The sequence below is a fragment of the Somniosus microcephalus genome, unplaced genomic scaffold (assembly GCF_052327205.1).
Source record: "Somniosus microcephalus isolate GS21.2 unplaced genomic scaffold, FLI_Smic_1.0 unresolved_chr7, whole genome shotgun sequence".
In the NCBI taxonomy this organism is placed as follows: Eukaryota; Metazoa; Chordata; class Chondrichthyes; order Squaliformes; family Somniosidae; genus Somniosus; species Somniosus microcephalus.
The window spans coordinates 34782982-34798160 of NW_028225185.1; the positions used below are offsets into that span (position 1 = coordinate 34782982).

General features: G+C 60.7%; 1 protein-coding gene across 1 annotated transcript in view; it reads right to left on the reverse strand.

Annotated features, from left to right (window-relative positions):
• Positions 1–15179, reverse strand: part of LOC147086787 (plexin A3-like) — a 220182-nt gene that overhangs the window by 119630 nt on the left and 85373 nt on the right. The window contains exons 3-5 of the mRNA XM_085978971.1: positions 15061–15179; positions 9314–9414; positions 79–202 (exon numbers count right to left, since the gene is read on the reverse strand). The exon at positions 15061–15179 is cut by the window's right edge and continues 22 nt beyond it. Of these exons, the coding sequence (XP_085835097.1) occupies positions 79–202; positions 9314–9414; positions 15061–15179 (344 nt within the window). The remainder of the gene's footprint in view (positions 1–78; positions 203–9313; positions 9415–15060) is intronic.

Sequence of the window (15179 nt, forward strand, 5' to 3'; positions counted from 1 at the left end):
GCTGTTGTAACGGTGGGGGGGCGGGGGTGCACAGGGAAATCGACCAGAACACCGGCGGGGAGAGACACGGATACTGACCGGCACGTCGGGCATCATCACCGAGAGGTTGTTTGGACGGACGCTCAGCTGGACGCAGCGGCTGGACTCGGAGGCAAAGCGTTGCGGCTCGCTGGCTCGGTCACATTCGTTCCGCTGGCTGCACCTACACCGGGGGAGGCGGAGAAACAAACAGCAGCTCAGACCAATTCAACTCAATTCAATACAATACACAGGGCCAGAGTCACCAGAACCAGCATTTGTGGGTTATCAGGCAGACAGAGACAGAGAGGCAGACAGACACAGAGAGGCAGACAGAGACAGAGAGGAAGACACAGAGAGGCAGACAGAGAGAGGCAGACACAGAGAGGCAGACAGAGACAGAGAGGAAGACACAGAGAGGCAGACACAGAGAGGCAGACACAGAGAGGCAGGCAGACACAGAGAGGCAGACAGAGACAGAGAGGCAGACAGACAGAGAGGCAGACAGAGACAGAGAGGCAGACAGAGGCAGAGAGGCAGACAGAGAGGCAGATACAGAGAGGCAGACAGAGGCAGAGAGGCAGGCAGACACAGAGAGGCAGACAGACACAGAGAGGCAGGCAGACACAGAGAGAAAGACAGACACAGAGAAAGACAGACACAGAGAAAGACAGACACAGAGAGGCAGGCAGACACAGAGAGGCAGGCAGACACAGAGAGGCAGACAGACACAGAGAGGCAGGCAGACACAGAGAGGCAGGCAGACACAGAGAGGCAGACAGACACAGAGACAGACAGACACAGAGAGGCAGACAGAGAGAAAGACAGACACAGAGACAGACAGACACAGAGAGGCAGACACAGAGAGGCAGACACAGATACAGACAGACAACGAGACACAGACACAGAGAGACAGACACAGACAGGCAGACACAGAGAGAGCGAGAGGCAGACACAGAGAGGCAGACACAGAGCGTCTCTCTGTGTCTGCCTCTCGCTCTCTCTGCGTCTGTCTGCCTCTCTGTGTCTGTCGGTCTCTGTGTCTGTGTCTGCCTCTCCGTGTCTGCCTGCCTCTCCGTGTCTGCCTGCCTCTCTCTGTCTGTCGGTCTCTGTGTCTGTGTCTGCCTCTCCGTGTCTGCCTGCCTCTCTCTGTCTGCCTGCCTCTCTCTGTCTGCCTGCCTCTCCGTGTCTGCCTGCCTCTCTCTGTCTGCCTGCCTCTCTGTGATTCCCAGAGACGAGAGGGGTAAACAGATTGGCAGCCAGGGGGTTAAAAGACCCCCCTGTGGACGGCCAGGCTCGTTCCGCCACATTCTCCACACCGAGAGCTGGATTAAGCAGTCACTCGCAGGCTGGCGGCTGGCTGGGAGCTCCCAGGAGCCATACATCAGCCTCTGCACGCTTGTCAGAAGCCCTGACAACTCAGTATTTACAGCCGTGCGCGAACCTAAAGAGGTAAATATAAGCTCTGCCATTCTCAGCGACTGTGCACGAGATAAACGGTTAATAAATTCCCCCCCGCCAACTGCAAATCCGTCGGTCACAGGGGCTGCAGCCGGAGGGGAGATACATCACCGGTATAAATGACGGCAACTGTCCCCGGTGAATTAACTCATCCAAAAATCTCCAGAGAAGGTTTCGGGGCGGGTGGGGGGGAAGGGGGCAGAGAAGGTACAAGAACCTGTCTTGACTCATCCCTCCGCAACTCCGCATTAACAATAAATTGTTTTTAAGGCAAATTGATTGATCTGTGGAATTAACGGGGGGTCCCGTCACAGGATCAGGATCCACGAGACACACTCGCACACATCCTTGCCTTCGACTCACTTAAAAGCATCGTTACAGGCGATGGACAGGGCAGGAACAGCAGGAGCACGCTCGGCGCCTTGGGGCATGCTCCATCATTCAATTAGGCCGCGGCTGAGCTGCACCTCCGCGCATAGAAACATAGAAGATAGGAGCAGGAGGAGGCCATTCGGCCCCTCGAGCCCGCTCCGCCATTCAATGAGATCATGGCTGATCATCCAAATTCAGTGCCCTGTCCCTGCCTTCTCCCCATATCCCTTGATCCCTTTAGCCTTAAGAAATATATCTAACTCCTTCTTGAATATATTTAATGAATTGGCCTCAACTGCCTTCTGTGGTAGAGAATTCCACAGGTTCACCACTCTCTGGGTGAAGAAATTCCTCCTCTCTGTCCTAAATGGCTTACCCCTTATCCTTAGACTGTGACCCCTGGTTCTGGACTCCCCCGCCATCGGGAACATCCTTCCTGCATCTAGTCTGTCCAGTCCTGTTAGAATTTTATAAGTCTCAATGAGATCCCCTCTCATTCTTCTAAACTCCAGCGAGTATAAGCCCAATCGACCCAATCTCTCCTCATACGTCATTCCTGCCATCCCAGGTATCAGTCTGGTGAATCTTCGCTGCACTCCCTCCATGGCAAGAACATCCTTCCTCGGATAAGGCGACCAAAACTGCACACACTACTCAAGGTGTGGTCTCACCAAGGCCCTGTACAACTGCAGCAAGACATCCTTGTTCCTCTACTCAAACCCTCTCGCTACGAAGGCCAACATACCATTTGCCTTCTTAACCGCCTGCTGCACCTGCATGCTTACCTTCAGTGACTGGTGCACAAGGACACCCAGGTCTCGTTGCACTTCCCCTTCTCCCAATCTCAAGTCTCGAAAGCTCCGACTGTAACCCTCGGCATCAGCAGCCTTTTTGGGGGGGTGGGGGGGGGGGGTGGTAGAGTTCCAGGTTTCCACTGTCCTTTGTGTGAAGAAGTGCTTCCCGACATCCCCCCCCACCCCCGAACAGCCCATTTCAAATTTTAAGATGGTGACCCTTTCAACTTCCAACCTCGGCAACCATCAGCTCGTCCAAAACTCCGCCCTGAGTCCGGTTCACCCATCAATGGCCTCCCACCTCGCCACTGCGCTCGCTGACCTACATTGGCCCCCGATCCGGCAACCTCGCGATCCAAATCCCTCCACGGCTTCCTCACCCGCCTCTCCCTATCTCCGTAACCTCCTCCAGCCCCTACAACCCACCGCGATCTCTGCGCTCCTCCAATTCTGGCCTCTCGCGCATCCCCCGATTTCCATCACTCCACCATTGGCGACCGCGCCAGGGCCCCCGAGCTCTGGAATTCCCTCCCTAAACCTCTCCGCCTCTCTCTCACCTCCTTTAAGACGCTCCTTAAAACCAACATAGAACCATAGAAAAATAGGAGCAGGAGTCGGCCATTCGGCCCTTCGAGCCTGCTCCGCCATTCAATATCATCATGGCTGATCCTTTATCTCAATACCATATTCCCGCTCTCTCCCCGTACCCCTTGATGCCTTTTGTGTCTAGAAATCTATCGATCTCCTTCTTAAATAGATTCAGTGACTTGGCCTCCACCGCCTTCTGTGGTAGAGAATTCCACAGGTTCACCACCCTCTGAGTGAAGACATTTCTCCTCATCTCAGTCCTAAATGTCCGACCCGGTATCCTGAGACTGTGGCCCCTCGTTCTAGACCCCCCCCAGCCAGGGGAAACATCCTCCCTGCATCCAGTCTGTCTAGCCCGGTCAGAATTTTATACGTTTCAATGAGATCCCCTCTCATTCTTCTAAACTCTAGTGAATACAGGCCTAGTCGACCCAATCTCTCCTCATACGACAGTCCCGCCATCCCAGGAATCAGTCTGGTGAACCTTCGCTGCACTCCCTCTATGGCAAGTATATCCTTTAGAAACATAGAAACATAGAAGATAGGAACAGGAGGAGGCCATTCGGCCCCTCGAGCCTGCTCCGCCATTCAATGCGATCATGGCTGATCATCCAAATTCAGTACCCTGTCCCTGCTTTCTCCCCATATCCCTTGATCCCTTTAGCCTTAAGAAATATATCCAACTCCTTCTTGAATATATTTAATGAATTGGCCTCAACTGCCTTCTGTGGTAGAGAATTCCACAGGTTCACCACTCTCTGGGTGAAGAAATTCCTCCTCATCTCAGTCCTAAATGGCTTACCCCTTATCCTTAGACTGTGGCCCCTGGTTCTGGACTCCCCGACCATCGGGAACATCCTTCCTGCGTCTAGTCTGTCCAGTCCTGTCAGAATTTTATAAGTTTCAATGAGATCCCCTCTCATTCTTCTAAACTCCAGCGAATATAAGCCCAATCGACCCAATCTCTCCTCATACGTCATTCCTGCCATCCCAGGTATCAGTCTGGTGAATCTTCGCTGCACTCCCTCCATGGCAAGAACATCCTTCCTCAGATAAGGCGACCAAAACTGTACACAATACTCAAGGTGTGGTCTCACCAAGGCCCCTGTACAACTGCAGCAAGACATCCTTGTTCCTGTACTCAAACCCTCTTGCTACGAAGGCCAACATACCATTTGCCTTCTTAACCGCTTGCTGCACCTGCATGCTTACCTTCAGCGACTGGTGTACAAGGACACCCAGGTCCCGTTGTACATCAACATTTCCCAATCTATCACCATTTAAACAATACTCGGCCTTTCTGTTTTTGGGCCAAGCTTTTGGTCGCCTGTCCGTAATACCTCATGTGGCTCGGGGTTCAGATTCTGTCCGATTTACTCTCCTGTGAAGCACCTCGATCAGATCACCCCTTAATCTTCTAAACTCGAGGGAACACAAGCCCAGTCTGTGCAACCTGTCCTCGGGATTTAACCCTTTTAGCACCCCCCCCCCCCCCCCCCGGTCTCGTTCTGCTGAATCTGCACTGCACCCCCTCCAAGGCCGAGATATCCTTCCCAGAACTGAACACAGTTAGTCCAGATAGTCTAACCAGTGCTAGATAGAACGCTCTGATAGTCACTGACACTATGGGCTGGATTTCGATACTGGAGGCGTGTAGGAGGCGGGGCTACAACTTTCGGGGTTGTAGTCCCGCCTCCATCGAGTTGTGGCCAACCCACTCGATTTCCCCTTGATTGACCTTGTTAAGCCCCACCCAGCGGGCTCAGCAGGCCAATTAAGGACCACCCGGCAACAGGTGACATCACAGATTGACATTTCATCTGTCAAGAACTTTTGACAGATGAAATATCAGTGTTTGACAGCTCTTTGAAGCTGTCAAACACTGACAATCTGTACACTAAGTTAATTCCTTCCTCTCAGGATGATTTAGAGATCTCTCCTGAACAGAAAGCTGAATGCTGCAGATTTTGACAGCTGGCGGCCATTCTGCTTTCTGTGCCGGTGAGATGAGGGACTCCCGAGACCTGAAGGAAGGAAGGTTGTAAAGGTTAGTAAAACTTATTTAAACACTTGACACACACCAAACACACTTACCTCTGCACTCATGCACCCATCACTCACCTGAACACCGGACATCTCGAACCCTCCAAGCCCTTCAGCCCGACGGGCCGCCTCGCTAACTTGGCGTGGTTCGGAGCCGCCGGGAATCCCACACTTCAACATTAAAAATAGGGATTAGGCTAAAAACTGCCTGTTAACTACCTGTTAACAGGCAGTTAATTGGCATTAATCCCCTTCCCGCCTCGGGGAGGCGGGTCCCAATGCGGGGCGGGTATCCACCTCCTGGGAAACTGGCATGGAGGCGGGTTGGGGGCGGGATGGGTTCGTGCCCCCCGATTTCGGGATTTTAACCCCCCCCCGCCGCACGCCTCCAATCCCGCCTCCACGTCCCAATGAAAATCCTGCCCGTTAACTCTGTTTCTCTCTCCACAGATGCTGCCTGACCTGCTGCGTGCTTTCCAGTAATTCCCTGTTTTGATATTTACAACACACTGTGTTCCCAAGCATTCAAAATCAGTCCGCTGCATTGTAAAATCATTTGAATAGCGCGAACCGCACAGAAAAGCGAGAATTTAGTCCGAAGAAAAATTGTAATTATCAGTTAATACAAATTAAGAGAGACAGACTCCCATTTCTCCAGCGCCTTTCCCCACCTCAGGACGTCCCAAAACGCTTCACAGCCAATGAAGGACTTTTTTTGAAGTGTGGTCACTGTTGTAATGTAGGAAACGCGGCAGCCAATTTGCGCACAGCAAGCTCCCACAAACAGCAATGTGATAAATGACCAGATCATCTGTTTTTTAGTGATGTTGGTTGAGGGATAAATATTGGCCCCAGGACACCGGGGAGAACTCCCCCCTGCTCTTCTTCCAATAGTGGCCGTGGGATCTTTTACATCCACCCGAGAGGGCAGACAGGGGCCTCGGGTTTAACGTCTCACCTGAAAGACGGCGCCTCAGACAGTGCGACGCTCCCTCAGTGGTGCCCCTCCGGCAGTGCGGTGCTCCCTCAGTACCGCCCCCTGACAGTGCGGCGCTCCCTCAGCACCGCCCCTCCGACAGTGCGGCGCTCCCTCAGTACCGCCCCTCCGACAGTGCGGCGCTCCCTCAGTACCGCCCCTCCGACAGTGTGGCATTCCCTCAGTACTGCCCCTCCGACAGTGCGGCGCTCCCTCAGTACCGCCCCGCCGACAGTGCGGTGCTCCCTCAGTACCGCCCCTCCGACAGTGCGGCGCTCCCTCAGTACCGCCCCTCCGACAGTGCGGCGCTCCCTCAGTACTGCCCCTCCGACAGTGCGGTGCTCCCTCAGTACCGCCCCTCCGACAGTGCGGCGCTCCCTCAGTACCGCCCCTCCGACAGTGCGGTGCTCCCTCAGTACCGCCCCTCCGACAGTGCGGCGCTCCCTCAGTACCGCCCCTCCGACAGTGCGGTGCTCCCTCAGTACCGCCCCTCCGACAGTGCGGCGCTCCCTCAGTACCGCCCCTCTGACAGTGCGGCGCTCCCTCAGTACCGCCCCTCCGATAGTGCGGCGCTCCCTCAGTACTGCCCCTCCGACAGTGCGGCGCTCCCTCAGTACCGCCCCTCCGATAGTGCGGCGCTCCCTCAGTACCGCCCCTCTGACAGTGCGGCGCTCCCTCAGTACCGCCCCTCCAACAGTGTGGCGCTCCCTCAGTACCGCCCCTCCGACAGTGCGGCGCTCCCTCAGTACCGCCCCTCCAACAGTGCGGTGCTCCCTCAGTACCGCCCCTCCAACAGTGCGGCGCTCCCTCAGTACCGCCCCTCCGACAGTGCGGAGCTCCCTCAGTACCGCCCCTCCGACAGTGCGGTGCTCCCTCAGTACCGCCCCTCCGACAGTGCGGCGCTCCCTCAGTACCGCCCCTCCGACAGTGCGGCGCTCCCTCAGTACCGCCCCTCCCACAGTGCGGCGCTCCCTCAGTACCGCCCCTCCGACAGTGCGGCGCTCCCTCAGTACCGCCCCTCCGACAGTGCGGCGCTCCCTCAGTACCACCCCCCCGACAGTGCGGTGCTCCCTCAGTACCGCCCCGCCGACAGTGCGGTGCTCCCTCAGTACCGCCCCGCCGACAGTGCGGCGCTCCCTCAGTACCGCCCCTCCGACAGTGCGGCGCTCCCTCAGTACCGCCCCTCCGACAGTGCGGCGCTCCCTCAGTACCGCCCCTCCGACAGTGCGGCGCTCCCTCAGTACCGCCCCTCCGACAGTGCGGCGCTCCCTCAGTACCGCCCCTCCGACAGTGCGGCACTCCCTCAGTACCGCCCCTCCGACTGTGCGGCGCTCCCTCTGTACTGACACTGGGAGGGGTGCGGGGGAGAGGAGTGCTGGGCCTGGATTGGGGGCTCGTGTCCACGGCCATTTGACTCAGAGGTGAGAGTGCGAGACTGCGTGAGACAGGGCTGACACAGTAAACCACAAGTATGTTACCCGACCCCACCCTGAGCCAAAAGTGGTGGAAAGCATTGCAGGAGAGCTCTGTAAATAACAGAGTTTGGCAGATTTTAAACACTGACACTCCGTGTAAAGTATGCTGAGAATGGCCTGGAGTGGCCAAGGCAAACACTCAGCTTTGATACTGCGTTCCTTTCACAGAGGTGTGTTTCCGAGCCAGTACTTTATTTCCGTGGCGCACTGAATGGCAATGGCGAGCAGACAGATTAGCTTCAACTACCTCACGCAGAAGGAAGTAATTGAGTGGAGCCTGGGGCCTAGTAACACTGGCCTGCACAATTACCTCTCCTGAATTATGTCGTGCGCACCCAGCACAGCCTGCCCTCCACATCCCCCGCTCCCCCCCGCTAGTATCCTAATCTTAGTCCGTGCCTTCGAATCCGCCCGCGCCCCGCTCCCCCTCCCGGCCTACGCAGGCTCGCCTCCAGACCTGCGTCCCCAGGTGACCCCTGACCTCCCAGCCTTGGCCATTGTGCGACTCCCTCCCGGTCCCCAGCCCTCTCCGGTGTTGGTGGGGGCTGGCTCCTGAGGGAGAGGGAGAGAGAGAGAAAGAGAGAGAGAGACAGAGAGACAGAGACAGAGAGAGAGAGCGAGAGCGAGCGAAAGAGAGCGAAACAGAGAGAGCGAGACAGAGAGCGAGACAGAGAGAGCGAGACAGAGAGAGCGAGACAGAGAGAGACAGAGAGAAAGAGACAGAGAGAGAGAGAGATAGACAGCGAGAGAGCGAGAGCGAGAGAGCAAGAGAGAGCGAGAGAGAGAGAGCAAGACAGAGAGAGCGAGAGACAGAGAGAGCGAGAGACAGCGAGAGCGAGAGACAGCGAGAGCGAGAGACAGAGAGAGCGAGACAGAGAGAGAGAGGAGAAATGGGGCGCCACACTGTCAGAGGGGCGGTACTGAGGGAGCGCCGCACTGTCGGAGGGGCGGTACTGAGGGAGCGCCGCACTGTCGGAGAGGCGGTACTGAGGGAGCGCCGCACTGTCGGAGGGGTGGACTGAGGGAGCACCGCACTGTCGGAGGGGCGGTACTGAGGGAGCGCCGCACTGTCGGAGGGGCGGTACTGAGGGAGCGCCGCACTGTCGGAGGGGCGGTACTGAGGGAGCGCCGCACTGTCGGAGGGGCGGTACTGAGGGAGCGCCGCACTGTCGGAGGGGCAGTACTGAGGGAGCACCGCACTGTCGGAGGGGCCGTCTTTCGGATGAGACACTAATCCCGAGGCCGTAAAAGATCCCACGGCCACTATTGGAAGAAGAGCAGGGGGGAGTTCTCCCCGGTGTCCTGGGGCCAATATTTATCCCTCAACCAACATCACTAAAAACAGACGATCTGGTCATTTATCTCGGTGCTGCTTGTGGGATCTTGCTGTGCGCAATTTGGCGTTATCCGCCAGCACAAGGGAGACAAAAGTACTTCATTGGCCGTGAAGCGCTCTGGGACGTCCCGAGCTTGTCGACAGGCGGCTGTACAGTGGCAGAACGGGGCAGCACAGAAGGAAGCCCGAAGGCCCGTTTGTGGCCTAGGCCGGGATTGGGAAGGGTTCGAGAATCGGAAGTGGTACCAACCTGCTGTGAAGGACGCACCAGCCGCAGTGAGGGTCCCCAGAGGTCAGGCACTTGGAGCAGGTCTCGTACTGCTCACAGCTCTCCACCGGAACACGACCGACCTGGAGAGAGAGGGGGAACCAGGCCACACGGTTATCAGAAGCTTTTCAGCACACGAGGGAACATTAGCAGCAGGAGGAGGCCATTCAGCCCCCTCGAGCCTGTTACATTAGGAACAAGAGGAGGCCGTTCAGCCCCTCGAGCCTGTTACATTAGGAACAGGAGGAGGCCATTCAGCCCCCTCGAGCCTGTTACATTAGGAACAAGAGGAGGCCGTTCAGCCCCTCGAGCCTGTTACATTAGGAACAGGAGGAGGCCATTCAGCCCCTCGAGTCTGTTACATTAGGAACAGGAGGAGGCCATTCAGCCCCCTCGAGCCTGTTACATTAGGAACAGGAGGAGACCGTTCAGCCCCCTCGAGCCTGTTACATTAGGAACAGGAGGAGGCCATTCAGCCCCCCTCGAGCCTGTTACATTAGGAACAGGAGGAGACCGTTCAGCCCCCTCGAGTCTGTTACATTAGGAACAGGAGGAGGCCATTCAGCCCCTCGAGTCTGTTACATTAGGAACAGGAGGAGGCCATTCAGCCCCTCGAGCCTGTTACATTAGAAACAGGAGGAGGCCGTTCAGCCCCCTCGAGCCTGTTACATTAGGAACAGGAGGAGGCCGTTCAGCCCCTCGATTCCTGTTACATTAGGAACAGGAGGCGGCTGTTCAGCCCTCGAGCCTGTTACATTAGGAACAGGAGGAGACCGTTCAGCCCCCTCGAGCCTGTTACATTAGGAACAGGAGGAGGCCGTTCAGCCCCCTCGAGCCTGTTACATTAGGAACAGGAGGAGACCGTTCAGCCCCCTCGAGCCTGTTACATTAGGAACAGGAGGAGGCCATTCAGCCCCCTCGAGCCTGTTACATTAGGAACAGGAGGAGACCGTTCAGCCCCTCGAGCCTGTTACATTAGGAACAGGAGGAGGCCATTCAGCCCCTCGAGCCTGTTACATTAGGATCAGGAGGAGGTCATTCAGCCCCCTCGAGCCTGTTACATTAGGAATAGGAGGAGGCCATTCAGCCCCTCGAGGCTGTTACATTAGGAACAGAAGGAGGCCGTTCAGCCCCCTCGAGCCTGTTACATTAGGAACAGAAGGAGGCTGTTCAGCCCCCCTTGAGCCTGTTACATTAGGAACAGGAGGAGGACAGTCAGCCCCCTCAAGCCTGTTACATTAGGAGAGACAGAGAGAGAGAGAGACAGAGAGCGAACGAGAGAGTGATCGAGAAAGGGAAAGACAAAGAGAGAGCGATCATTCCACAGGACGATGAAGGTGACAATTAACTGCACAGACAGGGAAATGGCCAGTCGGGTCATTATTATGTGGCGGAGGCTGTGATGCCTTCGGAACACAAACAGGCCTCAGACACAACCCAAGGCTTCTTGATGTTGGTTTTACCGTCGCACGTTGGTGCCAGATTCTTGCCTCGGTGGGCATTCCCTCTGGTGCGGCCCGAAATGTTCCGGAAGATCGGGTGTTCCTGAGGCCCGAATCCCCGGGGGTGGGGAGAGGCGAGCGGAGGGTGATCCAAGGTAGGCCCCAAACGAGGCCTACTTCAGGAGTGACACCACATGGGGAAAGGAGGAGAAACACAAGACAGCAGTGCGGGGGTTGGGGGAGGGAGAAAGGGCCAGGTTACCAGGTCGAGGAGCGCTGGCGGCAACTGGGAGGGAGGGCCTGAGAGCCTGGGGCCTAGGGTCCTGTGGGCTGAGAACCTGGGGCCTAGGGCCTTGTGGGCTGCGAGCCTGCGGCCTAGGGGCGTGTGGGCTGCGAGCCTGGGGCCTAGGGGCCTGTGGGCTGAGAGCCTGGGGCCTAGGGGCCTGTGGGCTGAGAGCCTGGGGCCTAGGGGCCTGTGGGCTGCGAGCCTGGGGCCTAGGGGCCTAGGGGCCTGTGGGCTGAGAGCCTGGGGCCTAGGGGCCTGTGGGCTGTGAGCAGGGGGCCTAGGGGCCTGTGGGCTGAGGGCCTGGGGCCTAGGAGCCTGTGGGCTGAGAGCCTGGGGCCTAGGGGCCTGTGGGCTGAGAGCCTGGGGCCTAGGGCCCTGTGGGCTGAGAGCCTGGGGCCTAGGGCCCTGTGGGCTGAGAATCTGGGGCCTAGGGCCCTGTGGGCTGAGAGCCTGGGGCCTAACGGCCTGTGGGCTGAGAGCCTGGGGGCCTAGGAGCATGTAGGCTGAGAGCCTGGGGCCTAGGGACCTGTGGGCTGAGAGCCTGGGGCCTGTGAGCTGAGAGCCTGGGGCCTAGGGGCCTGTGGGCTGAGAGCAGGGGGCCTAGGGGCCTGTGGGCTGAGAGCCTGGGGCCTAGGGGCCTGTGGGCTGCGAGCCTGGGGCCTAGGGGCCTGTGGGCTGAGAGCCTGGGGCCTAGGGGCCTGTGGGCTGAGAGCAGGGGGCCTAGGGGCCTGTGGGCTGAGAGCAGGGGGCCTAGGGGCCTGTGGGCTGAGAGCCTGGGGCCTTTGGGCTCAGAGCCTGGGGCCTAGGGCCCTGTGGGCTGAGAGCCTGGGGCTTAGGAGCCTGTGGGCTGAGAGCCTGGGGCCTAGGGGGCTGTGGGTTGAGAGCCTGGTGCCTAGGGGGCTGTGGGCTGAGAGCCTGGGGCCTAGTGGCCTGTGGGCTGAGAGCCTGGGGCCTAGGGTCCTGTGGGCTGAGAGCCTGGGGCCTAACGGCCTGTGGGCTGAGAGCCTGGGGCCTCTGAGCTGAGAGCCTGGGGCCTAGGGGCCTGTGGGCTGAGAGCAGGGGGCCTCGGGGCCTGTGGGCTGAGAGCCTGGGGCCTAGGGCCTTGTGGGCTGAGCCAGGGGCCTAGGGGCCTGTGGGCTGAGAGCCTGGGGCCTAGGGGCCTGTGGGCTGTAAGCTTGGGGCCTAGTGGCCTGTGGGCTGAGAGCCTGGGGCCTAGGGGCGTGTGGGCTGAGAGCCTGGGGCCTAGGGCCCTGTGGGCTGAGAGCCTGGGGCCTAGGGGCCTGTGGGCTGAGAGCTTGGGGCCTAGTGGCCTGTGGGCTGACAGCCTGGGGCCTAGGGGCCTGTGGGCTGAGAGCCTGGGGCCTAGGGGCCTGTGGGCTGAGAGCCTGGGGCCTAGGGCCTTGTGGGCTGAGCCAGGGGCCTAGGGGCCTGTGGGCTGAGAGCCTGGGGCCTGTGAGCTGAGAGCCTGGGGCCTAGGGCCCTGTGGGCTGAGAGCCTGGGGCCTAGGGGCCTGTGGGCTGAGAGCTTGGGGCCTAGTGGCCTGTGGGCTGAGAGCCTGGGGCCTGTGGGCTGAGAGCCTGGGGCCTAGGGCCCTGTGGGCTGAGAGCCTGGGGCCTAGAGGCCGGTGGGCTGAGAGCCTGGGGCCTAGGGGCCTGTGGGCTGAGGGCCTGGGGCCTAGGGGCTGAGAGCCTGGGGCCTAGGGGCCGGTGGGCTGAGAGCCTGGGGCCTAGGGCCCTGTGGGCCGAGAGCCTGGGGCCTAGGGGCCTGTGGGCCGAGAGCCTGGGGCCTAGGGGCCTGTGGGCTGAGAGCCTGGGGCCTGTGAGCTGAGAGCCTGGGGCCTAGGGGCCTGTGGGCTGAGAGCCTGGGGCCTAGGGCCCTGTGGGCTGAGAGCCTGGGGCCTAGGGGCCTTTGGGCTGAGAGCCTGGGGCCTAGGGGCCGATGGGCTGAGAGCCTGGGGCCTAGGGGCCTGTGGGCTGAGAGACTGGGGCCTAGGGGCCTGTGGGCTGAGAGCCTGGGGCCTAGAGGCCAGTGGGCTGAGAGCCTGGGGCCTGTGGGCTGAGAGCCTGGGGCCTAGGGGCCTGTGGGCTGAGAGCCTGGGGCCTAGGAGCCTGTGGGCCGAGAGCCTGGGGCCTAGGGGCTGAGAGCCTGGGGCCTGTGGGCTGAGAGCCTGGGGCCTAGGGGCTGAGAGCCTGGGGCCTAGGGGCCTGTGGGCTGAGAGCCTGGGGCCTGGGGGCGTGTGGGCTGCGAGCCTGGGGCCTAGGAGCCGAGAGCCTGGGGCCTAGGGGCCTGTGGGCTGAGAGCAGGGGGCCTAGGGGCCTGTGGGCTGAGAGCCTGGGGCCTAGGAGCCTGTGGGCTGAGAGCCTGGGGCCTAGGGGCCTGTGGGCTGAGAGCCTGGGGCCTAGGGCCTTGTGGGCTGAGCCAGGGGCCTAGGGGCCTGTGGGCTGAGAGCCTGGGGCCTGTGAGCTGAGAGCCTGGGGCCTAGGGCCCTGTGGGCTGAGAGCCTGGGGCCTAGGGACCTGTGGGCTGAGAGCTTGGGGCCTAGTGGCATGTGGGCTGAGAGCCTGGGGCCTGTGGGCTGAGAGCCTGGGGCCTAGGGCCCTGTGGGCTGAGAGCCTGGGGCCTAGAGGCCGGTGGGCTGAGAGCCTGGGGCCTAGGGGCCTGTGGGCTGAGGGCCTGGGGCCTAGGGGCTGAGAGCCTGGGGCCTAGGGGCCGGTGGGCTGAGAGCCTGGGGCCTAGGGCCCTGTGGGCCGAGAGCCTGGGGCCTAGGGGCCTGTGGGCCGAGAGCCTGGGGCCTAGGGGCCTGTGGGCTGAGAGCCTGGGGCCTGTGAGCTGAGAGCCTGGGGCCTAGGGGCCTGTGGGCTGAGAGCCTGGGGCCTAGGGGCCTGTGGGCTGAGAGCCTGGGGCCTAGGGCCCTGTGGGCTGAGAGCCTGGGGCCTAGGGGCCTTTGGGCTGAGAGCCTGGGGCCTAGGGGCCGATGGGCTGAGAGCCTGGGGCCTAGGGGCCTGTGGGCTGAGAGACTGGGGCCTAGGGGCCTGTGGGCTGAGAGCCTGGGGCCTAGAGGCCAGTGGGCTGAGAGCCTGGGGCCTGTGGGCTGAGAGCCTGGGGCCTAGGGGCCTGTGGGCTGAGAGCCTGGGGCCTAGGAGCCTGTGGGCCGAGAGCCTGGGGCCTAGGGGCTGAGAGCCTGGGGCCTGTGGGCTGAGAGCCTGGGGCCTAGGGGCTGAGAGCCTGGGGCCTAGGGGCCTGTGGGCTGAGAGCCTGGGGCCTGGGGGCGTGTGGGCTGCGAGCCTGGGGCCTAGGAGCCGAGAGCCTGGGGCCTAGGGGCCTGTGGGCTGAGAGCAGGGGGCCTAGGGGCCTGTGGGCTGAGAGCCTGGGGCCTAGGAGCCTGTGGGCTGAGAGCCTGGGGCCTAGGGGCCTGTGGGCTGAGAGCCTGGGGCCTAGAGCCTGTGGGCTGAGAGCCTGGGGGCTAGGGGCCTGTGGGCTGAGAGCAGGGGGCCTAGGGGCCTGTGGGCTGAGAGCAGGGGGCCTTGGGGCCTGTGGGCTGAGAGCCTGGGGCCTGTGGGCTCAGAGCCTGGGGCCTAGGGCCCTGTGGGCTGAGAGCCTGAGGCCTAGGAGCCTGTGGGCTGAGAGCCTGGGGCCTAGGGGCCTGTGGGCTGCGAGCCTGGGGCCTAGGAGCCGAGAGCCTGGGGCCTAGGAGCCTGTGGGCTGAGAGCCTGGGGCCTAGGAGCCTGTGGGCTGAGAGCCTGGGGCCTAGAGGCCTGTGGGCTGAGAGCCTGGGGGCTAGGGGCCTGTGGGCTGAGAGCAGGGGGCCTAGGGGCCTGTGGGCTGAGAGCAGGGGTCCTAGGGGCCTGTGGGCTGAGAGCCTGGGGCCTGTGGGCTCAGAGCCTGGGGCCTAGGGCCCTGTGGGCTGAGAGCCTGAGGCCTAGGGGCCTGTGGGCTGAGAGCCTGGGGCCTAGGGGCCTGTTGGCTGCGAGCCTGGGGGGCCTGAGGCCTGGGCGCTTTACCTTCTGGTCGGTCAGCAAGTAGATGTACTGGAGGTCGGGGCTGAAGACCATGTCTCGGAGAATCGGACTCCCCTCCATCACCGGCACCACTTCGTACAGCATGGGTTTGTTGGAACCCC